Below are 23,861 nucleotides of genomic sequence, written 5' to 3' on the forward strand. Positions count from 1 at the left end.
TGTGTTAATGCCAACAGTTGTTAATGTTTCTGAGGTGGTTCCTGTGGTAGAACACTAGTGTTGATGTTTTGATGGAATGGATGTATTTTGTGTCTGAAGGGTTTTTACAGCTGGAGAGCATTTAGGATATAAAATGAACTCTTGTACCAAACTCAGCAGAGAAGAGTATGAAAAATTTTGAAAAAGTAGACTTTTGAAAAATGAAACTTGTAATGGCAAAAAATCTGAAAAAGGAGCATAAAAGCATTGTAAGTGACATTAAGGCATTCATTTTGCATTTGTGCCAGTTCATCCTGTGTTATTTTAAAATTCAAATTTCTCTTCACTAAATAAGTTAACGCAATAATAGGTCGGTATACAGTGAATGGAGGGCTGAGGAAGTAAGGCGGTGCTTGGCGGACAGCGTGATGATTTTGACTCGCCATAGTACAGTGACAGCAATCACAGAAAACAAATCAAGTTTCATTATCTTAAGAAGAATCAGCTTTATAAATGTCCCATCTATATTTGATTAGGTAGGTCTGTGATACACGTGGCACTGCTCCTGAGTAGGCTACTGCATTATCAGAATGCTGATTTTTCTAGGCCTATATTAAATCTCACAATTGAAGATATGTGAAAAAACTTTGAAACTACTCATTACTAGAATTGTTGATTGACAGCTGTGATTTGTATGATTCATCCAATAACACTGTGAATCTGCAAACAGTCTATGTCTCCACATAAAGTCATCAGAAGTAAGATATAAACTTGCCTTGGCTCAGTGCTTTAGCTTGACGGTTTGGGTTTGGTGCCTTTTTGCTATGTACATGAAAGTGTTGTATTGATTGCTGGATTTATGTTAACCTGTGCTCTTGTTAATATGTGCATAATCTTGCTATTGTTTTATCTTGATAAACAAAGTAGTGGTGATCTGCACAACACCGTGATTAGTATGCTGCCATCGTGGTGCTGCAAAGCCCTCATATAACCTAAAATTCTTTGACCACCCAAAAAAAGGTAGCTAGGCAGTGGGCCACCAAACACAGGAGCCAATAACGTGAAGATGCAGGCATGCTAGGCTTGCTGTTTTTGTTTTCATTTTCTCTTCTTTCACTTCCCCAAAGAACTTTGGTTACATACTATATGGTATCATGGTCATTTCACAATCAAATTTTTCATATTCTGCGGCTCTGAACATGACTTGGTCATAAAACATATATATAGTCTGCTCCATTGTACTGCTGTGGCTAGTTCTGTACCTGTTGGTATGCCAAGCTGCTGTTTCTGTTGGGATGGGAATAAGTGAACACTGTTTCTATTGTGTGTGTTTAAGAGAGAGAAAGACAGAGAAGGAGATAGGTTAGTGAATGAATATGAATCTCTGTTTGAGAGTTTGAAGTTATTTAGGTAGAGAATGGGAAGTACAGGCTGTGCATGTCATGCTGCTGCGGTGATTCTTAGGAGCTCTCACTGTTTGAAACACAAAGACATCACAAGTATGTTTTTCTCCTCGCTTTGGCTCTGATGGTGAAAACCACGGCATGGCTCAGCACCTCCTGAGGCTAAAAAATAGCCAAAGCTGACTATTTCCCTTCAATAGACGCCAAAGTGTCCATGATTTTACTAAGAATAGGGAAACACATCAAAACTGTTGTATTGATGTACATTGTAAACAACAGTATGCCAGAGATGTGTCAAGACATTATGTTGAAAAACATTGGAGTATTCCTTTAAATATGTCATATCATTCAGAAAAAATAAATTGCCTGTCTATGACTCGCAATGGCAGTCTCGCCATCAGGCAGTTGTTTTTAAATGACTCACTTACTTTGAAATTTTTTAGTCAAAAACTGTCCTCAGATACATTTGCATTCCAGCATAATGAAAGAGACTGTTCAGTCCAGCGTGTTTTTTTTTCCTTTTACAAACCACAGTGATACTCTCACTATTATGTGAGCCTGACACTGTTAGAAAGTCTCAAGAACGCAACATAAATTCTGTTATGCAACGGTGCTGACACTACATAGCAATAGAATTTCAGATCAGATGTTATCCTTCCTCATTCCTAGATTGTCATTTAAGCTAAAGCCTAATTGATCAGAAGCCATGAATAGATCACAGTCTCCTCGCTGTTCTCTCTTTTTGCTTGACTAGCAGTCAAATTCTGTGTTGAAACTCAAAAAAGCAAAAGAAAAGGGGACTGACTGGGAGAGGTGGCACTATCCATCTTAATAGAGCAGGAGGATTAATTAACTGCCTTTGAAAAGTTTATCATCCTTCCAGAGAAAATAAAACTTATCACAGAGTAACTTTCTATTTCCTCACTTAGCCATATTAATATCATATTACTAGGAATTTTGCTCTTATGGAAGTAGTAGTTTTTGTCAGTCTTTATCCTTTCTGGTCAAGAATGAAGCAAAACAGTTTCTCAGTTAAATTAGCAGAGCACTCAGAACAAAGTATCATGCTCTTAAGAACACTTAATATGGTTAGACCATACAATACTCTCCAGAATTATTGGTAAAAATTCCAAACTGAGGAAGCAGAGGAACCAGCAGCTTCCCCTCGTCATTCTGGACTCGCTGAGCTGAGGCACAGCCTTCCTCACTCTGTGAAAAGAGACAAAACATGGAACAAGCTTGGCTAGTGCGGATGATGCCCAAACGAGAGGCACCTTGCTGTGGATTGCAGTGATACCGACCATGACTGTGGCTGCAGCTGTGTTTGCCGACCTCGAGGACTCAGAGAACGAATGGGAAGCACTACCCCAGGCAGTAGCCAAGATCTCCATGTCGCCCCCATCTGCCTATTCCTGCACACCTCCCAGACCAGCAGAAGCTCCTGTTCCCCAGCTCCCTCTCTTGATTCTGTCTCTCTTTCACTCCCTTTCTCTGAGCCCTCCAGGTCATCAATTGTCTTCAGATGAGCTGCCAAGGCAAGAAGACTAAAACAGCTCCACCTATTAAGCCTTGCCTTTCTTGCTGTGGCCCAGCCACTGGACTTCTCCTGGTCTTTGATCCTGGTGGCAACCTACAGGTGGAGTCATTGCTGAAACACCTCAAGCTATGGGCAGAATGGTCCTCTCCCTGATTGAAGACAACTGTAAGGAATCAGAGGAGGAGCATAGCTCTTATAAAGAGGCTCTCCAGTTTGAGAGCAAGAGGCCACAGAAAAACAAGACTCTTAACAGGACTCAGTAGGGCTTAGGTGGGTTTACTTGGGGTGATTATACTTAGGATGTATAAATAAAGTACTGTGCCCACTCGCGCTGGTGTTTGTGTGTGTTTCTGAGCTTTCGTCAGGTTTCCCAGTCAGTGTGCGTCTACCCCTCCCCAGGCTGGTGCCACACCACATTATCATCCTGCCTTGTGCATCTCTAGGGGTGTGTTGTACGTAAAAAAAATTACTACACAGATATCACAGTTGTTTGATAGCATAGCTAAGGCATAATTATAAGACAGTTAGCTAGAAGTGGCACCTTGAATGAAAATAAAGCTATGAAAATTAAATGGTGCATTACAGCTTTCCATATCTTGGTTTCAGATTCTTCCAACAGTTACTATAGTGGCCGATTTAGATTGTCCTCTACCACACTGAGTAATTTTCCTAATCCAGCATGACAACTGAGCTTTCCAAAATGCTTTACTGATCTCTCAAAAACACATCAGTGACCAAAATAAGTGTCTGAGTCTATGACAAAACTGTATGCCAATATTTAATTAAAAATTCATCTACTACAAAATTCAATATCTAAAGAGAGTCAAGTGTGGAAAGAAAGAAAAAATGAGAAATGACAGAATGATTAACTGCATTTTTTCTTTCTACACATTTCACAAACTCACTTGGTTTTGATCTGATGCTGCAATTTCTATAGTGTTTTAATATAGCACAGAACTTTGCTGCTGTTGATGGAGCTGCTGTCTGTGTTAATGAGTTTTAGTGGAGCACTTTGTTTGGACAGGTGAACCACTCATAAATAGTTATCTAATGTGTCAGCAATTACTGTGGCTGTGAGTCACACAGGTTTATTGTCACATACACATAAAACAAGGCACCTAGGTTTCTTCTGAACAGTTACACATTAGATATTTTGAGTTTTTTTTGTTTTGTTTTGTTTTTGTTGTCTAGTATAGTTGACTTGTTGTAATTTCATTGCAGCTATACCCCCACCTCCTCGGTCATGGTTCTAATAGACTATTTCATGTTGTTATGTGATGACATAACTGCAAGACAGACCAGCATTAACATGACAATTAAGTGAAAATATACATTATAGAGAGGAGGTTTTTGAGTGTTGAGAAGCAGCAGAGAAACACAAAAAGAGTGAGGAGAGCAAAAAGTTTGTCACTTCACTACCAAAGTTAATGTTATTTTTTCAGTCAGAATAGAGTGCTGTACAGGCTCAGCATACTGACAAATTTTGTAATCCATTTCAAGTAACTAATTACTAATTACCATTTATGAATTACTAATTACCTCATTCTACATTACTCTGTACCTTATTATCTCACTATATTGGCAGATACAGCATGTTTCTTAAAACAAGCAAAATCATCTGATATAGTGGGATCATTTCACTTGTGACAAAATAACAATAACAAGTAAAAATGTTGAGAAACTGTTAAATAATCTTCTAATATTCTTACAACAGTCTCAAAATGAGATACATCACATTGACTAGATTTAAGATTATTGCAGTTGCCAAGACATTCTTGCAGTGTATACAGATGCACCACTTGGGAGCTCAAAGCCTCAACTAAGACAGGAAAGGGTCCAATTCCTGTCGTTTTCTTAGGACCCCAGAATCACTAAATCCACCCCTGGAGAGAGAGATAGAGAGAGAGACTATAATTTGTACCGATGTTTCCATTGTATTCTGGGGAATGTTACTGATCCAATACAGATACTCTGCATTGATAAAGGTCAACCACGTCGACGTGGGAGCGCCGTGTGTGTTTGTGTGTACTGTGTGGTCAGTAGTGCTGCTTCCTGTGGTTTGTCGTAATGGCATGAGGCTCAGTGGGACCTTTAAACACACACACGCACGCACACACACACACTGTTTTGGGATATTTTCTGATCAGGCTTGCCAAACCGAGTTACCACCTTTAAACAGAAAGCCGCTAATGCGCTTCGAGCGCGCCGCTGAAGATGCAGGTGCGGGGACATGCACGAGCACAGCTAAAACATTCGCAACAAAAAGTAGGACTGCTGTTATGCAGTATTATTTTAGTGTTCTTATATCTATCGTTCAAACCACCTAACTCTAGGTTACTAACTAACTAACTAACCACCATCATCGTCATCATCATCATCCTCATCAACGACCGTGCGCGCGACCTCGTGTAAACAACTCTTCTGCATCTGCTGTAATCCTGGCTAGTTTTCTTCTCTACATGAATCGAGGGACAGTCTTGCTGCTCGCTGTTTGATCCGTGCTCACGAGCTCGAGGCTTGTTGTTTGGTCTCCAGCGCTTCGGTGCCAGAGGATTCAGGAAGTGTGCGCGCGCGCCAGTCCGCTCCTGCGCCACGTGCGTCAGCTCTCAGTTACAGGCACGCGAATCAGATTCAGGGCGTCCCGGCTAACGTTATTATAGAATGGAAAGCCGACGCGTTGGAGCTCTTTTCAGACGCTCGTGCTAATGGCGCGAGTCTCCGATGAGAGCGCGCCTTGACTGTCAGCTTTAATTGGGAAGCTGTCGGACGGCGTTTAACGTAATTGGCTCTGAACTCACAGTATCAATTAATTAAGCTCCTCTGTGACTCACTCGAGATGCCGCCACTCAAATAAACGTTGTGGGGCACCATCCCGTTCAGGTGTGTTGCCGGCGCGCGCATGCGCACGGAGCTGCGTTCATCTTGGATATAAATCTGAGCAGCGCTCGCGCTCTAAGCAACGTTTTTGCTCCGGACTGAGCGCGCGGCGGGAGGCGGATTTCGCAAAGCTCAGCAGCTGTTCAGGATTCAAGAAAACACATTTGCAGGTAATGACCGCAGAAATAGACTCAGGAAAAGTGTGGAACCGATGTACACATATGAGTCATGTAAATTCAATAACTTTTTTTTAGTGGAATCAGTAGTGGTTAGTAGTAATAGTAGTACTAATCATATTAGTCGTCATTCTTTAAGGATTTTGCCATTTTTGAGTTTCTTTAGATTTACTAAATATTTGTTAGAGAGAAATAGCGTTTATACAGACCTTAATTTTAAGTGTTAGAAAGAGAAACCTGGTTTAATCAGCAGAGTGGTGCTTTGGATCAAAAAAGAAACAGTTTAACTTTCTGTAATGCAAGTAGATATTTCTTTTTTCCTTATCCTTTTTATTCAGCTGATTGTTTTGATCATTGTCACTGAAAAGCAGAAAGGGGAAAGTGAGGATGGTCCCGTTTTTTTCTTATATCTTTACTAATTTCATTCTTATCATGTTCAGCCGTCGCTGGTGGTCCTCTGTGATGGTCAGTAATTCAGTTTCCTTTCCAGATAGCCGCGGATCCTAAATGAAGCTGCACGTGCTGCTCGCGGCGGCGGCTCTATTGGGAGGCTTTCTCCCGCGTAACGAATGCAAAGCAATAGACACGAGCGGCGGTTTTTCTACGTTACCGGAACTGCAGCCGCCGGTTCTGCCGATTCTCATGCGCGTGGGAGAGGAGTACTTCATCAGGCTGGACGGCCCACAGCGGAGCGCGCGGCTCTCCCCGCAAAGCGGCTCGCCACGCGCGAGCGCCGGAAAGTGCGCGCTCCAGCTGCAGCTCACGCGCGGGCTGCTGCGAGGGCGGGTCGCTGAGGCAGGAAACGCGTTAACGGACAGCGCGACCGAGCGCGAGCGTCGCTCCGACGAAGCACCCATCTCACTGGACCTGACGTTTCACCTGCTGCGCGAGGTGCTGCAGATGGCGCGAGCCGAGCGGTTAGCTCAGCAGGCGAGCAACAACCGCAAAATGATGGACATCTTTGGCAAATAGAAGCTACACATTCCCCCTCAAAACTTTTACACCACTCTGCTACTGATCTGTGGAAGCCTGTAACTTCTTTTCATACGTAGCATTAGGCCACGTTTAGTCGCGTGTGTTGGGTGACAGTGATTACAGTACAGTGAGATATGTTTATTTGTTAAAAAAGTTGTTAAATAAACAGTTTTTAAAAAGTAGACATGTTCATTTTCTTTTATTTGACAAGATCAGTCGTATGTTTCTGAACGGTTATTAATCCACTTGCAATATTTTATATATATATATATATATATATATATATATATATAAGTAGGGTCCAAGTGGGTTTGAGACCACACTGAAAATGTGGATTTTTTTCAATTCAACCTGGAAATAAACAAGAGCAAGTTTTAGAGTTCAAACAAAGCAATTCAAACAAAGCAAAAAACTATGATCAATAAAATGAAGAAGAAATATTCAATAAGTCTTATCTCTTCCACTGAAGCTTATAATCAGTGGAAGAGATAAATCTCTTGGGTGGATCTGGCTTTTGCACAAACTTGTGGAGCCCAGCTTGAGTGCACACTGTCACTGAAACAAAAGGGAGACATACCAAATACTAAGAAATTCTGAAATGCATGAATGCATAGAATTTAAAAAGGTTCTACTTTTCACTTAAATGTTACGCTGATCATATAAAAAGCATTGTACTATATTAGAAAGTATAGCAGAATAGAAGCATCTTCACTAGTAGTCTCACATTTTTGGACCCCACTGGATACATAATAATAATAATAATAATAATTATAATAGTAATAAAATATACACTCTTCTTCCTTTTGAAATATAATATTTTACTGGCACATTCTTATGTGCACACATGGTGTAGCTTCATTTGAGGGAAAAAAATTAAAGACACACACAATAAAGTCATAAAGAAAATCTGTCACATTGTCTCCACTGATTTTCCAGTAACAAAGCAGAACTTGAGAGAGTCTATCTAGCCTGGGCAGGCCGGCAGTCAGGTTATGTTATTTGGGTGTATTGAGCCAGGAAAAGGAGAAAACATGACGGGGTGGTCCTTCATCTGTGCTCTGAGAACTAACTGCACCAGCAGGATTGGAGGAGGCCTGAGAGAGAGAGAGAGAGAGAGAGAGAGGAGATAGAGAGAGAGAGAGAGAGAGAGAGGGAGGGAGGGAGGAAAAAAAGCGAGCAAGAGAGAGACTGTTAATAATAGGCTGTTATTAAACTGTTAATAATAGACTGTTATTAAAAAGCAATTTACAATGACGTTTAGCCACATGAAATCAGCTAATTGTCGAGGTTTGTACCTGTGTAACAATGGTTTGCAATTTACTGGTTTGTGTTTTTTAATGACTGACTATAAAGTGTTATTGGGTTATCTTTTTAACATGACCTTCTAAATTCCTCTACTGTCCATATTTACATTTTAACTAAACAAACAGAAGGACGGTATCTAAGTGAAATTACTATTAACACAAATGAAAATCGGAAAGTCCATCAGATGTAGAAGTTTCTAGTTAAAACACTGTATGGAGTTTAAGATTTATGAAGGCTAAAATAGTGAAGGATTAAAAAGAAAGGCTGGAGAAGGAGGACTAAAGACTGGAAAAAAATAACGTAAGATGAGCCAGAACTCTGAAGCTTCACACAGAGTTTGATAGAACTGGAAAAAATTACTGTGTACTTTAAATGTTCAGGTTCTAAGCACCTTTCTGTTACACTTTTTATACATGTCACAGTGTTAAGCTGGGCTGTTGCCCGGTTTGAAAATAAATGTTGGACAAATGAACGAATGAACTAACAAACAACAAACAGGCACGTGAGCCAGCTTGCTCACTCATTTATGCTTGCTAGGTTGGCATTCCTTCAATAGTTAAGTTGCTAAGTTGCTTAGACTCAAAGAGAGCAGGTCAAGCATTAAGCTTGCTCAGCTGGTTTGATGTAACGCATGCAGTTAAATTTTTTTGTCTCGCTTAATGGGGAATTCCACTGATTTTTCAAAACTTCTCATTCAATCTATGAGATGTAAACAAAATCATTTAGTGTGGTTTGATGTGAAATGCTCCATTCTAGACAAACGTACCAATTTTCTTTACAATAGTGGAGACCGGAATCGAGGGTCACAATATCAACGAAGAAAATATAACCATTATTGTCTCAGGCATCAGGCAAGGTTTTCATTACCATTACCTGTAACAATTTCCCACGAGGGAGCTTTTAGAGATCTTAAACTATGACTTGGTAAGTTTCTTTAGAATTGAGCATTTCACATCAAACAAAAATCAGTGGAATTCTATTTTAACTGCATCAGAGGCACCAGGATGTCATGACTACATAGGTCATGTTAATCTCACAGAAGTAAGACTGCTGCAATTTGAGAGCCATCCACCGCAGTCGCTTTCCACAGGCTGCATGAGCTGATCCCTCAGTATAACCTGAATCGTTCTCTGGGTGTACACCACACATGCACTCACCCACTTGTTGAGTATATGGTAAAAGTTGATTTATCTGACTATATCACTTCATCCACATCTATGTTGACCAGTGCCTAGGGTTTTTTGCAACACTAAACTTGTGCTTTTATCTGTCGTTTATCTTTGTAATGAATGGCTCATGCACTGCAACTCTACTATAATATCCCTCCCTATGTAATCATCAACAGGCTGTTCTTGCTTTGACATTTTAACATTCTTTGTTACCTGAGGAACAGTAGCTCTTCTGATTTTCCCTTCACATCACAAAAATGCACAAAAATCCATCACTGAATGTGTGCTTCCAACCACAATTTCAACCCTATTTACTATCATTTTCCCCACAGATGTAAATGCAGATCAAGTCACTTTAGATAATGTCCCTAATGAAACATTAGCTAGTCTTTGTGACTAAGTGACTTGCCATCTTGATCCAAAATTGAGGTCATCTAGACCTCCTCAGCATTTTTACACATGCCAAAGAGCATGGTAGGATGTTAACTGCTTAATCGTATCATGTAACGTAGCATGTCCTAAAAGCATACCACGAGCACATAACATTTACGTAGACGTGGTGTGAACTATGATAAAGTTATGTCTAGATATCAACACAACGAATTTAGGATATGATTTAATGAACTGATCATGGACAGTCTCTTAAAGATAGAAGAACAATGATCTCACTGGCTGGGTGACTTTTGAGTGTGTGAGTGCATTCTAGCGTATATAGAAATGCTATAAAGAGGAGATCATTGTCCACAAGCTTACCTGTGCATACCACTCTCCAGTGTTTTTTTGTTCCATACAGTTCAGATTCCAACATCTTCCTACCCAATATCATAATATTAGTGTCCTAAGTCACACGTAAGTTCCTGGGTCTTACATAGAAGCCTCAGATCTACATATAATATCACATTTCTTTAGTGAGTCCACCCTTACAGCTTCTACCTCCAAAGTTCATTCTTAGAAATTGGTTGTATATTCTGCTTCTTACAGTAATCACATTCAGTGATGTTGAGGGCTGAACTCTGGGGTGGTTACTCCATTGCTTGAAGAACACCTAAGCAGTTTCTTTGTTTGATTTGCATTTTTTTTTTACCTTTTAATCATCAATTTCCTATTCTTGTTAACGGCTTCTTGATAGCTATACATCCTTTCAGACTTGAGTTGTGTTCTCACAGTGGAATGATTCACAGAAACACCTGTGGGCTTTGTCAGATCAGGAGCAAGAGAGGAGCTTGAGTTTCTCCTCTCTCTCAAAGATAAAAGTTTTAAGTACTGTTTATCTGATGGTGACAGCTTTGGTGGTCTACCAGGCCTTGGTTTCACATTCATATATATAATTATTTATATCTTACTGATTTTTTTTAACTTCAGTTTCGGAAACTCCTGTTTTTTCACCTATTTTCACTTCCATGTGCAAGTAGTTTATGGCTGATTAGAGTAGAAATTAAGTCAATGTAGGGTGGTTTCTGATTTTTCCGTAGTACTGTAGTTGCTGGTGTGTGCATTTGTTGATGTGTTTTGGATGCAGCAATGCATTTGATTACTACTAGCTTACCTCTGTGGTTGTAGTGGCTGGAGGGTTGTGGGCCGAGCTTGGAGCGGGTGTGGCCAATGGTGTATTCTGTGCTGTATTGATGTTTGTTGTTTGTGCAGGACCTGGAGTAGGGCTGATATTTAGTGTTTGGGCAGGACCTGGAGGTGGTATCTGTGCAGATGTGCTGGGTACTGGTGGTATGGAGTCTGGAGAGAGGATAGGTTTCTGCTGGACAGGGGTGGGGTTTACTCCTCCAGATGCCTGACTTTGAGACCTGCCCTGCCCATCATCTTCATCATCATCATCATCATCATCGTCATCGTCATCCTCTGCCTCATCCTCTTCTGCAAAAGAGAGATGCACAGAGTAACCTTTCTGTTAAATCAAATACAAACACCTTAATGATGGTTTGCTTTGTATTTGTATTTTAAGCCTTCATTTTAGAAAACTCTGTGCATGAGCAAGATATTATACAATTATGCTCATAGTAAGTCTTTCCTTCACATTACTATCCTCTGCTTGAACATTAGGGGTCTAGGCCCAGATTCCTGAAAAGGTATATTGTGAAAATGCCTGCTGTATAAAAAAGCCAAACAAATAAAATTAACTAAGTTGAATTGAACAGTTATATTTGCAGAAATTCCAGACAGAGACAAGTTTAAAGAAGCAAACAGAAGTAGGGAGGAAATAAGCCATCTGTCTGTGCAAGAGACTTAGAGCTGTATTTCACTCCTTTCAAACAAGCACTGAGGCATCACACGTCACTGTCAGTTCACATTACATACATCAGACACTCTGATTTTTTGACATATGATATTTGACTGATACTCTGAAGTTCTGAGATGACATGTAGGTAGCCACTAACCAGGAGGAAATGGCTTAAATCTCTATGTAGCAGACACGTCAAATGGCCAAATGGACCATTCTACCAAATTGGTTCAAACTTTAAAAAAATAAACAAATAAATAAAAAAACTATTTAAAAACATTTAGGTATTTAGATCTTAGACACAAAGATTGCTATCATGTTTTTAAACCCAATGCATTAACTGAGATAATAATAAGCTAAATACATACAAAATCCTCATTTACAGCGTACTTTCTACTGGGAGATGGCTGTCCCAAACCCCAAAATTTCAACTTGTGAAAATAATACTCACCCAAAGCATAAGGATTTTAGTCAGATAAAGTCTTTGGTAAACTTCTAACATTAGCTTCTGGTTTTCACTGGTTGATTTAAGTGCTTCACTTTAATGCCTGGGCTTGCCTCATTTCTTTGCTTGTGATTCTCATCATTCTCACACTTGAAAATATTTGAAAAAGATATTTTAAAAATATTTGAAAAAGATATTTTAAAAATATTTGAAAAAGATATTTTAAAAATATTTGAAAAAAGAATTTAAATTTTGCTATCCAGTCTCAACTTTCTCAGTCCCCTTTTGAGTCTTGGTTCCTTGCAAGGTTTCTTTCTTATGTTTTTATGGAGTTTGTCCTACCACTGTGTCCCTTGACTCGTTCATGGGACTTTGACCTGGATTTCTGCAAAGTTGTCTATCATAAATTTAAATTTACTTGAATTACCATTTTGTAATCTCCCTTTCACAGCTAGACTACTGGAAAAAGTTGGTGAGCTACATTTCCACACATCTAGCATTAAAAAAATTGTTACAGTCTGGTTTCCATTTATGTCATAATACAGAGACAGTTTTACTTAGATTTGTTAATGACCTTCTAGATGCTTCAAATTCTGGAGCAATTAGTATTCTTCTTCTCCTAGATCTCAGTTCTGCTTTTGGGTACTGCTCTTTCCTGGTTATTTCCTACCTCACTGACAGACAACAGTTTATCACTAGCAAATAATATAAATCCCCTACTGCTAACGTTACTCAAGGTGTTCCCCAAGGTTCTGTTCTTGGCCCTCTCCTCATAATGTACATGCTCCCACTTGGCCATTTAATTCATCAACATGGATTCAGTTTTCATTGTTACGCTGATGATACACAGATCTATATCAGGTTCAGCCCCTCTATTCCCTTGCCCCCTCCCTCTCTAACTGCCTGTATCCGTGATAGGAAGAGTTGGATGTGCTCTAATTTCCTTAAGCTTAATTCTGATAAGACTGATGTCCTAATAATTGCCCCCAAAACATTTACTAGTACTCACTCTGATATAAGCTTTGACATTGATGGAGTACATGTAAAACCATCAGAAACCGTTAGTAATCTTGGTGTCATCTTTGATTCCTCCCTTTCATTTGATTATCATATCAACTTACTTATTAAAACCACCTTCTATCCCTTCTGTAACATTTTCCAAACTACATCCCATGCTCAGTAACAATGATCCAGAAATGATTATTGTAATGCCTTTCTTTCTGGTCTCCTCACTAAATTACAGTATGTTCAAAACTCAGCATTTCTCACTCAAACAAAACACTCTGCACACATTACATCTATTCTCTACAAACTGCATTGGTTACCTGTCTCTCCCCATATACAATACAAAATAATTCTCATAACCTTCAAAGCCATACATTCACTTGTCCCTTCATACACAGCACTTCTCCACCCTTACACCCCAGCCCGTACACTTCTAGTACGGGTTTGCTCAAAGTGCCCTGGTTCAGACTGTCCTCAGTCGGTAGTAATGTGTACAGTGTTACAGCTCCAAAACTTTGGAACTCACTTCCTCAGAGTCTCTGTTACCTTACCTGTGTCTCAACTTTTAAGACACATCTTAAATCCTACCTGTCTTTAGTGCTTTCCTTTCTTTCTTTTGCTCTAAATGTAATTTTATTTGAAAAGCGACCTTGGGTGTGAAAAAGGCACTACATAAATGAAACATCTACTACTATTATTATTATTATTATTAAATCAGGTGTGCTGCTGATGGAATTTAATAAATACATGTAATAACTGAACCCAAGGTTCTTCTCCTAACTACGTATATTCTAACCAACACATTAACAATGTTAAAAAAAAACATTCTACATATTTAGTTGTATTAATTTTAATGTTATATACTGACTTTACTGGAAAAAACACACTAACTGCCCCATCAATCCTTACTACTTTCTACTACTTTCTGCTTTTTATGGAGTTGTCTCTACCCACCATTGACACAAGCACTGCTTGCTTGAGTACCACCCCTTTCATGGACTCTGAACCCTCCTGCGATCTGGCAAAGGTACCAGAGCATCTGTTCCACCATCACCAGACTCTGCAACAGCTTCCTCCCATCAGAGGCCATCAGATTACTGAACACACTGACGCCCCTCAACATCCACGAGGGCTTGTACTCAGAAAGTTTCTCGGAAATGAGGATCAGAGGATTCTCTTAGTTTCTATGACTGTACTGACAGGAATTCATCCTAGATTAGCACTCCTACTCCTACTCCTACTTTGACGAGCTTCATAAATACAGGCCCTGGACTAATCTAGACCCATTACAACATCCACCATAGACTGATCACATATCCATTAACCATTACTGCACACCAGCACTTTTACATATTCTGCAGTTGTTTCACATTGTCATGTATTCATCCTTCCTGTAGTCCTGCATAGTATGCTGCCGTTGTGTGTTCCACTGTGGACCTGAAGAACAAAATTTTCTTCCACTGTATACAAGTTCATACTGAGAAATGAAGACCATTAGATTTGACTTGTTAAATAGTTTTAAATAGCTTTTGTGACTGCCTAAGACCTTTGCACAGCATTATAAATATTCACACAGTGATACCTTTGATGAAATCAATGTTGAGGATGGCTCTCCTCTCTGGCTGGAAATTGGCAGTGAAGTGATCCATATTCTCATAGCCACGCTCCAACTTTTCTAAATGAGAGGTGTTCCTGCTCTCTGCTATCCTGAGAGAAAGGGAAAAAAGTTCTAAAAGATGGACCCTCAAAAAGTGTAAGTGTAAAGTGTTGAGTACATCTGGGTTTACTAACTTCTGTAGCAGAGGTTTGGCAGTCTGTTAGAAAGAGAGAGAAAGACAGACATAAGTGTTTTCATTTATAACTTTAGGAGGATTCTGGTTTATTTATGTAATACCTTTACCATATTGTATGTTACCCCTTTAATGTTAATGACGGTGATAAAGACTTGGTGTAATTCCATATTAATTATTTTTCACTCAGTAGATCATTGAAATTCTATTAAACATGTGAATTGAGAACTTTTACATTTTACAAGTACTTTTACAAGTACATACGTAGAAAATGAAATACTGTCAAAATTTAAAAAAAAAAATGATCAAAATTTTATAAAATTATTGAAATTATTAAAGTATTGTCGTGAACACAGTCATGGATTGCGTAATGAATGTAATTACATTTGAGTGCTACTGCATTAAAGCAAGGAAAAAAAAAAGCTAATCATTTCAAAAATGTCTTAGGTTAAGTTTTAGGTCAACCTTCTACATAGCTTTTTTTAAAATCTTATCAACATCTACTGACATTTTAGTACTGCATCTATGTCAGGTCTATAAAATACAGTTTAAGACGAGCATTACATTGCATTTTTACTCAGTTCCTCCACCCGTGTAGTTACCCCCCATCACCCTATTACTCAGCGGCCCCAGCCAGAGAGGGTGACTGCTTCCTCCTCTCAGATTCCTGACTGCAGAGAGCCGAGGTGCTTTTAGGATTCAAGCTGATGATTAACGCCACTCTAAAGCCAGAAAACTACTGAAAAGTTTATCAAAAATACAAGTTTTTACACTGTTTTTTAAAAACTTGCAGTCCCTGAGTGGCATAACTCTCTGCCTAATTACCAAAATATTGTGAGTTTTAATCCTGTTGATGGCCTTACGTTGAGAGGAAAAAGCCATCACCCTCACAGGCTACAACACCCCCCTCCCATCACGCAACACTCCCAGCCTGTGGGTGGGAATTAAGAATAATTAAATTGGGGGGAGAAGCAATTTCAGCTTTAAAGGTGGTAACCACGTTTTTTTTTTTTTTTTAATAAACTCAACATAATCTTTAGACTTTCTCAATTAGATTAAGAAAACTAATGCACAGAGTTGACTTAAAATTTCAAGTTGGTACATTGTACATATAGTAGTATTTAGCCTCAATAATAAATACTTCAGTCAAAAACCCCATCAAAGATAGCCTTACAAGCACATGTCTGTGTGTGTGTGTGTGTGTGTGTGTGTGTATGTGTGTGTATGACCTGCAGGAAGACTGCCATTTCAGGTTCCTCCATTGTTTGGATTCCTGTCTCCACCAGTTTAGTACTTTTGTCCAGGTGGTCTGTGTACCTGCACAGGTAAATACACTGAATTGGTCTACTGTGTGGTGTTACATTCTGTGTGTGTGTGTGTGTGTGTGTATGTATGTGTGTGATCAAGAGAGATAGCTCACTGTACAAAAATTATGAAACCTCAGCCACTTGTACAATTGATCAGTAATCTTATATTCTCATTATATTTCTAATAGGAAGCCTTGATCTTCCACATAGATTGGTTAATTAGGGGTAAAGCAAAACAGCTCCCAAAATATTGCTCCATGTTATGTATTTGGAAGCAGGCACATTTTGAGGAAACAATGCTTAATTTATCCATAAAAGTGTGTGTGGTGTGTGTGTGTATGTGTACCTGCGCTGTAGTCCCTTTATGTAGTCAAGTTTCTCTTGCTGTTCAGAGCTGATTTTCAGAGTTAGCTCTCCTTTTCTCTCCTCCAATAGTGCATATAGGTGATCAAACGACTCACACACATGGGACTTCTGCCTTCGCCCATTCTCCTACATACAAACACACATAGGTGTGTATACAGAGTGAGTTGCCATTTTATTAGGTACATCTTATGCCTACACTCATTGATCATTTTATCACGTACATCTACCATGTAGATGCACTTTGTATGCCTCATTCTCTCACTCTCATTCTTCTCTTTCTCTCTTTCTTTGTACAATTTATCATCTCTTTTTATCTTAACCATCAGCAGGAAGAGACCACCACAGGACCACTGTTGACCAGACTTAATGATGTCTGGGAACTTAAATATACATGTCTGTAATTTTGAGTTCATTTTTATTCAATAGAACCATGTGCGTTGATTTGTATTAAAACCTGCAAGTATTACAGTATTAATCATGTTCCATAGTTAATGATACGATGGAAAAAATGGTAATAATAAACTACTAGAATTCTTTAGGGATGCTTGCAGGAGTTAGCGTTATTGTTGATGTGGGTGTTTTGATAGAGTTTTGACATTTATGTCCCAAATTGAAGGCTTAGCTGTAATTTCATGGTTCGCTACTAGAAGGGATACAGTGTGATATTCTACAGACATTAATTGTATACCTTCAAAGTACACCTATATGTTAGGTACTAGCAGACAAACATATATTCCTCTGAAGTGGAATCTTTCTGTTTGACCAGAATAAAAATCTGAACACACAAGCCCTTCACAGATACCCCTGTTCAACACACCTTATAGAGCTTATGTTAATTTACTACTACACTTTAACACATTTGACACAGTTTCTGTGTTATACATACCCAAATCTAAAAATGTTGGGAGAGTAGGGAAAATGCAAATAAAAACAGAAAGCAGTTTCTAAACTGTCTTTTACAGTGTTCAATTAAACTGCAGTGCAAAACATTACACACCTCTGCAGAGATTAGTATTTTCAATACGTGACTCTTGTAACATTCACAAAGACTTTGCTAATTAATCGATTAATTGAATCAAGTGTGTTTAATGAGGTAGAACACTCAAGTCTCCAGTGAGTGGCCCACCAGGACTGGGGCATGGTACATGTGATGCAACATAAACTGCCTGAATAAAATTTGACAAGGGACTCCAAATATACCACTTTACTGTATGCTCAAGCCATAAAGATGGAAATGACTGCTTTCTGTTTTGTATGTACAGCTTTTTAAACTTTATATAAATGCATGACACACAAACCTCCACAGTTCTGCAGCTTTCCTCCAGCAGGGTTATGATAGCTTGAATTCTGTCATTGTTTCCTACTAGCATTGCAACACTTTCTGACATCTCTAACTGCACACAGACATAACCACACAGAAAAGACAAAAAGACAAAACAGCAAAAACTGTAAAGGGAAGGAGTGAAGGAGTATAGAATGGAACTGTAAAGTAATAGTGTGAGTGGAAGAGCATATGGAAGAACTGGAGAGCTAGTGGCGTATTACCTTCTGACTCTCGTAGACATTATTGAGTGGAGCGACTTCACAGTTCTGATGAGCTCCAAACACTTTGCACAGAGAGCAGGTGGGAGCGGAACAAGTAACACAGTAAATATTAATCTTCTCATCTTCATGTACCTCGCACATCAACACACCTGGCTTCTGCTCTGGTTCCACCTTACTGCTGGTGCTGAGAGAGAGAAAGAGAGAGAGAGAGAGAAGAGAGAGAGAGAGAGAGAGAGAGGGAGAGAGAGAGAGAGAGAGAGAGAGAGAGAGAGAAATAAGTTTAGAGGTGCATCATATTATCATATTTAAAATATCACCACAATCTGCACCTTCAAAAACCAAAAAGGCTCCTAAATGGTTCATTCTCAGTTCTAGGAAAAATCTTTAACTGGTACAGAACATTAAGTAGAGGTTCGTTAAAATTAAAAAAAAAAAGTTTGAGTCACATAAATCCTTTACAAAAATGATTCTTTGAAGAGAAAAGTTCTGAAAAATTCTGAAAAGTCTTTATGGAACCAAAATTTTTCTTCCAAAAATCCCCATTAATTTCTTATCTTTTATGATAATTATCATGCATTTTGGGAGCACAGGAAAATTTTAGATTTTTTTTGTATAGTGTTATTTTAAGATGAATCTCTTGATTCTGATATTACTAACAGGAGCTGAACAGTGTTCGGAGGAGTGCTCTCTGGCTAAATGTATCTGGCACAAGCCATCTAGCTGGGTGGAGCTGATAGAAACTGTGTTGTGTTTGTGGTCAGTACCTGATGGTCTCCTGTTTGTACATGTCAATGATGTTCTCTACCAGCAAGTTTCGTTGCAGTCCATACACACCATGCCGGTCTAGAACTACTTCGTGCCTGCAGGATGGGCAGCGGAACCGGCCACCAGAACCTACTGTAGAACCCCCACGCGTCGGCAGATAGGGATTAGAGGCCTGCAAAATGCATACACACATTACCCACACATTAAATATAGATTCATAAATGCTGCTTGTGTAATTGTTCTAATCTCTCTTTTTTTACTGATGTTCCTACTTAGAGCCATGTTAAAGGTAATTTATACTGGTGTTTAAAGTATCATTTTGCCTTCAGCTTTATGAACAATGTTCACAAGCCATATTATAAGGCACAGTTATCTTGTAGCTATACTCACTTATCAGGTTACTACTTATGATATAAGTACATTGGGTAGCTCTGCAATTACACACTGTAGTCCATCTGTTTTTCTGTGCAATCTGTTAGCCTTTCTTTACTTTGTTGATTAATATTCAGGACCACCACAAGACCACAACTGAACAGGTAACATTTGGGTGTTGGATCATTCTCAGCACTGCAGTGACACCAACTTGGTGGTTGCGCTATAGGATTGCGCTATGGTGACGTGGTGTGTTGCACTGGTATGATTTGAACAGACACAGCAGTGCTGCTGGAGTTTTTAAACACTGTGTCCACTCTATTAGACACACCTACTTTGTTAATCCACTTTGTAGATCAAAGACAAAGACAACAGCTGATCTGCACAGTTTGAGTTAGTCACCCTCTAATCCTTTATCAGTGGTCATTTTCTGGACACAGAGTGCTGGATATTTTTGGTTGGTGGACTATTCTCAGACCAGCATTGACACAGAGTTGTTTAAAAACTCCAGCAACACTGCTGTGTGTGATCCACAGCCACTAACAAACCTCCACCATATCAGTGTCACTGCAGTACTGAGAATGATCCACCACCCAAATAATACCTGCTCAGTGGTGGTCCTGTGGTGGTCCTAAAAGGGGTTAAAGGGGAGTTAACAAAGCAGAGAAATAGATAGAATACATTCTGTAATTGTAGAATTGCAAAGTCCAACTATATGGAAAGCAGACCTGAAAAAATGAACAGTGAGTATAGACACAAATTAGGTGCACCTAATATAGTGGTTAAACATAACCAATGAAAAGAAAAAGTTTCCAAATGTTTATTTTAGAACACTAAAGGCAGTGTACTGATCCTGAACATGAGTGGTTGCTGAGTGTTTGGATTAAAGTACTACTTAAAACATATAACACACTTCATAATGACGTAGAGCAGGTGAATACTGCTCTGATAACACAGATACTTAATAGAAGCTTAGAAGATTTACGTCTGTACTATTGGTGAGCACAAAGAGAATTGTGATTCAGAAGAACAGAAGAACAGATCAGTCCATTTCTTTAAAGCTTCTTTTCCCATCAAGGATGTGGCAAAAACACTATTTAGTGCACAAGAGCCTAAAGAGATGTCTGTTTGGTAAGGCTGTGTGTTGTCCAACATAGATTTCTGTAATGATTTCTTTGTAGCAGAAGGAACAAAGTGTGTGTAGTGCTTTTATGTTTTCAGGGAGTGCTTTTTCAGAGCTTTCAGCTCGTTGTACCAGCAGAGTAGCTGAGACAACGACACTGCTTAAAGCCCCAATCAATATACACTGCGCTTACTCAGCCATCCCAGTCTGATACTACATATCAGGGGTCATCTTTTCCGCAAAGCGCTGGTGGCGGCAGGTTTTTTTTTCCAACCAAGCAGGAACACACCTTATATAACTTTATGAAGACTGAGACCAACTGATCAAACACCTGGAATCTTTCTGTTTGACCAGAATGAAAATCTGAACACACAAGCCCTTCACAGAGACCCCTGTTCTACACACCTTATACAGCTTATGTTAATTTAATACTACACTTTAACACATTTGACACAGTTTCTGTGTTATACAAACCCAATTCTAAAAAGATTGGGACAGTAGGGAAAATGCAAATAAAAACAGAAAGCAGTTTCTAAACTGTCTTTTACAGATATTTAATTGAAAGGTAAAATATATTTGTGCTGTTATCACCTTTATTGATTTTTATCAATATATGTTAACTCCAAATTTAATGGCTGTAACACATTGCAGGAAAGTTGGGACAGGGACAAAGTAAGATTGTCAAGTTTCTGGAATGATCAAAAGCACCTATCCCTGTTACCAGTTAATAGTTTAACACAGGGGTGTCCAATCTTATCCACAAAGGTCCGGAGTGGGTGCAGGTTTCCATTCCAGACAAGAAGAGCACACCTGATTTCACTCATTTAATGAGTCAGTCTCAGTTTTTAAACAACTGATCAGGAGTGCTCCCACTTTGCTGCAATGAAAACCTGCAGCCACACCGGCCCCTAAGATTGGACACCCTTGGGTTAACAGGTAATGCTATTATGATTGGGTAGAAACTGAGAATATATGAAAGCTGGGACTTTGTTAAAAAATGTGTGAGCAAGTAGTCCAACAGTTTAAGAACAGTGTATCTCAATGCACAATTGCAAGGAATTTAGGGATTTTACCATCTACAGTCCATAATGCACTCAGTTGCATCTCACCGCATCTACAAATTCAAGTTAAAACTCTACTATGCAAAGAAGAAGCTATGTATTAGCGACATCCAGAAACACTGAGTTCTCTGAGCTGAAGCTCATTTGAGATGGACTGACGCAAGGTGAAAATGTGTGCTGTGGTCTGACGAGTCCACCTTTCAAATTCTTTTTGGAAATAATGGATGTTGTGTTCTCCGGTGTTAGTGCCAAAGGCATGGATGACTTGCACATCTATGAATGCACCATTGATGCTGAGGGGTACAAACGCATTTTGGATTATAACATGCTACCTATCTAGGCAATGTGTTTTTCCCATTTTTTCTATATGTAACACTTGAGCTGCTAACAGTCTTTGATGTTGCATATTGCACTGCATAATGTGACCCACATTTTCAATGACAGGTCTGGACTGCAAGCAGGCCTGCACTCTCTTACTACGAAGCCATGCTGTTGTAACAAACACGTCCATTATTTCCAAAAACAATTTGAAAGATGAACTTGTCAGACCACAGCACACGCTTCCATGTTGCATTAGTCCATCTCAAATGAGCTTTAGCCTAGAGACATCGGTGGCTTCCGCTTTGTGTAGCAGAGTCTTAACTTGCATTTGCCAATCCAGCCACACATTAACTGAAAAAGGGTTTTCCAAGTGTTCCTGAGCCCATGCGGTTACAATCATTACAGTAGCATGTTGTTTTTGTAAGGCAGTAATGTCTGAGAAATCAAAAGTTACAGGCATTCAATATTGATTTTTATCCTTGCCCTTTACACACAGATTTATCCAGATTCTCAAGATTTAATACTGTACATGATGAATCCCTAAATTCCTTGCAATCGTGCAACAAGAAACGTGGTCTTATACTGAGGAACACAGTTTTTCGCAAAGTGGTGACTGAGTCTTTCATGAATGCTCCTTTTGTACCAAATCATCATAGCATCACTTTTTACCTCTTTGCCTGTTTACGTGTGGAATATTCCAAAACAGTTGTTTTTGATCATTCCACAAATTTCCCTGTCTTATCTTGCCTTTGTCTCAATTTCGTGGAATGTCTTGCAGGTGTCTAATTTGAAATTAGTGTATATTTACAAAAATCAATAAAAGTTGGTAAAGTAAAATGTTGAATAACTCTTCTTTGTGTTGTTTTCAATTTAATACCTGTAAAAGACTGTTTACAAATCACTGCTCTCTATTTTTCTTTGCATTATACCCACTTTCCAAACTTTTTTGGAAATGGGCTTGCACATCTTACTTAACTACCATGGCTCTAGCACACCTGATTCAGTTCCTGAGGAGTTTGATAACCTGAAACAGGAAAACACTGAGTTGGAATGCCCCCAGACAAGGACACAAGGAAAACACTGTTTAAATGAATGCACTGTTATTGCTGAAAGGCACCTGTTGATTTTGCACAAAAACTGACTTAAGCAATGTTGTGATACTTTCTGGAGGAGGTGCATAAACAGTTTATGAAATCTTTAATTTTCAAAATAATCTTTCCCCTCATGGCACAGTTTCTTTATTTAGTTCACCAGGTAAAAATATTTTCAGCAAGCACAGCCTTAGGTAGCTACACAGTTAAAAATGATTTGGTGTTTTAACTTGTAAAAGAGCAAGTAACCTGGTTGCCTAACAAATTGTAAAATAGATTCTGTTAACTTACTGTTTGAGGTTAAATGTTCAGTGAACTCAAATTGTGAAGACAGTCATGCAATATGTCCTCAGATTAAAATGGAAACCTCGGAGCAGGGTCTGAGATGAAGCTCGTATTTAGTCATTGGGTCAGTAGCTCACGACCAAGTACTAATTCAAGCCGTACAGTCGTATAGCTACCATCAATTAGGGAGAGAGCTGTCGCCGGTGTGACGTCATCACCGCTTGTCACACTATAGCCTGTGTGCTGGTGTAAAACCAGCAACATCAGTGACCTGCAAAATCATTCAACACAGTGAAAGACGAAAAGGTTCGTTATAGGGTACCTGAAATATGTCGTTGGCACATTTCCGGCAGAGATTGTGCTGGCACGGTAAGATCACCACCGGCTTGGTGAACATCTCGAGGCAGATTGGACAGATCAACTGCTTCTCCAGGCTGTCCATGGTTTCTTCCTTTTTTGAGGCCGAGCGCTCCAAAGACACACTCTTCGCACGGTAAGCCGCGCGGAGACACACAAACGCGTTCTGGCTGTTTTTTGGTTTCACCTGTAACTTGTCGTTGTCGGCGACAACGGACTAGTTTCTGACAAAGAAATAAAACTGTGTGAAGAATGCCGATGCCTGTGGCGCCCCAGCACTGAAGCCTTTCCTCTTGGAGCGTGCGCGGCCCGAGTGGGGTCTGTTTTTAGCACGCGCACGTCAAGGCTGTCATGAGTACGTGACCATATATGAA

General features: G+C 39.3%; 2 protein-coding genes across 2 annotated transcripts; one reads left to right on the forward strand and one right to left on the reverse strand.

Annotated features, from left to right (window-relative positions):
- The first annotated feature begins 6,479 nt into the window (after nucleotides 1-6,479).
- LOC118801991 (corticoliberin-1) lies at nucleotides 6,480-6,944 on the forward strand. The gene has a single exon (XM_036562416.1). The coding sequence runs from the start codon at nucleotides 6,480-6,482 to the stop codon at nucleotides 6,942-6,944; it is 465 nt and encodes a 154-aa protein (XP_036418309.1).
- A 308-nt stretch (nucleotides 6,945-7,252) lies between these two features.
- On the reverse strand, nucleotides 7,253-23,803 carry trim55a (tripartite motif containing 55a). Its single transcript, XM_036562425.1, has 10 exons — nucleotides 23,453-23,803; nucleotides 18,877-19,049; nucleotides 18,113-18,296; nucleotides 17,866-17,961; nucleotides 16,548-16,693; nucleotides 16,124-16,211; nucleotides 14,896-14,918; nucleotides 14,687-14,811; nucleotides 10,968-11,290; nucleotides 7,253-8,041 (listed from the first exon to the last, which is right to left on the reverse strand). Exons 1-10 carry the CDS (start codon nucleotides 23,570-23,572, stop codon nucleotides 7,943-7,945), a joined length of 1,377 nt encoding a protein of 458 aa, XP_036418318.1. The 5' UTR covers nucleotides 23,573-23,803; the 3' UTR covers nucleotides 7,253-7,942.
- Nucleotides 23,804-23,861: the final 58 nt, after the last annotated feature.

This window comes from Colossoma macropomum, unplaced genomic scaffold, assembly GCF_904425465.1.
Source record: "Colossoma macropomum unplaced genomic scaffold, Colossoma_macropomum, whole genome shotgun sequence".
Classification (NCBI taxonomy): domain Eukaryota; kingdom Metazoa; phylum Chordata; class Actinopteri; order Characiformes; family Serrasalmidae; genus Colossoma; species Colossoma macropomum.

Excerpts from the sequence above, each read along its gene's own strand:
- trim55a (XM_036562425.1), bottom strand. The coding sequence starts at position 23,572 with ATGGACAGCCTGGAGAAGCAGTTGATCTGTCCAATCTGCCTCGAGATG. Across the intron at positions 16,212-16,547 it reads ATAAAGGGACTACAGCGCAG|GTACACAGACCACCTGGACA; the intron begins GTACACATACAC and ends TTACCTGTGCAG. Across the intron at positions 11,291-14,686 it reads CAACATTGATTTCATCAAAG|AAGAGGATGAGGCAGAGGAT; the intron begins GTATCACTGTGT and ends TCTCTTTTGCAG.
- LOC118801991 (XM_036562416.1), top strand. The coding sequence starts at position 6,480 with ATGAAGCTGCACGTGCTGCTCGCGGCGGCGGCTCTATTGGGAGGCTTT.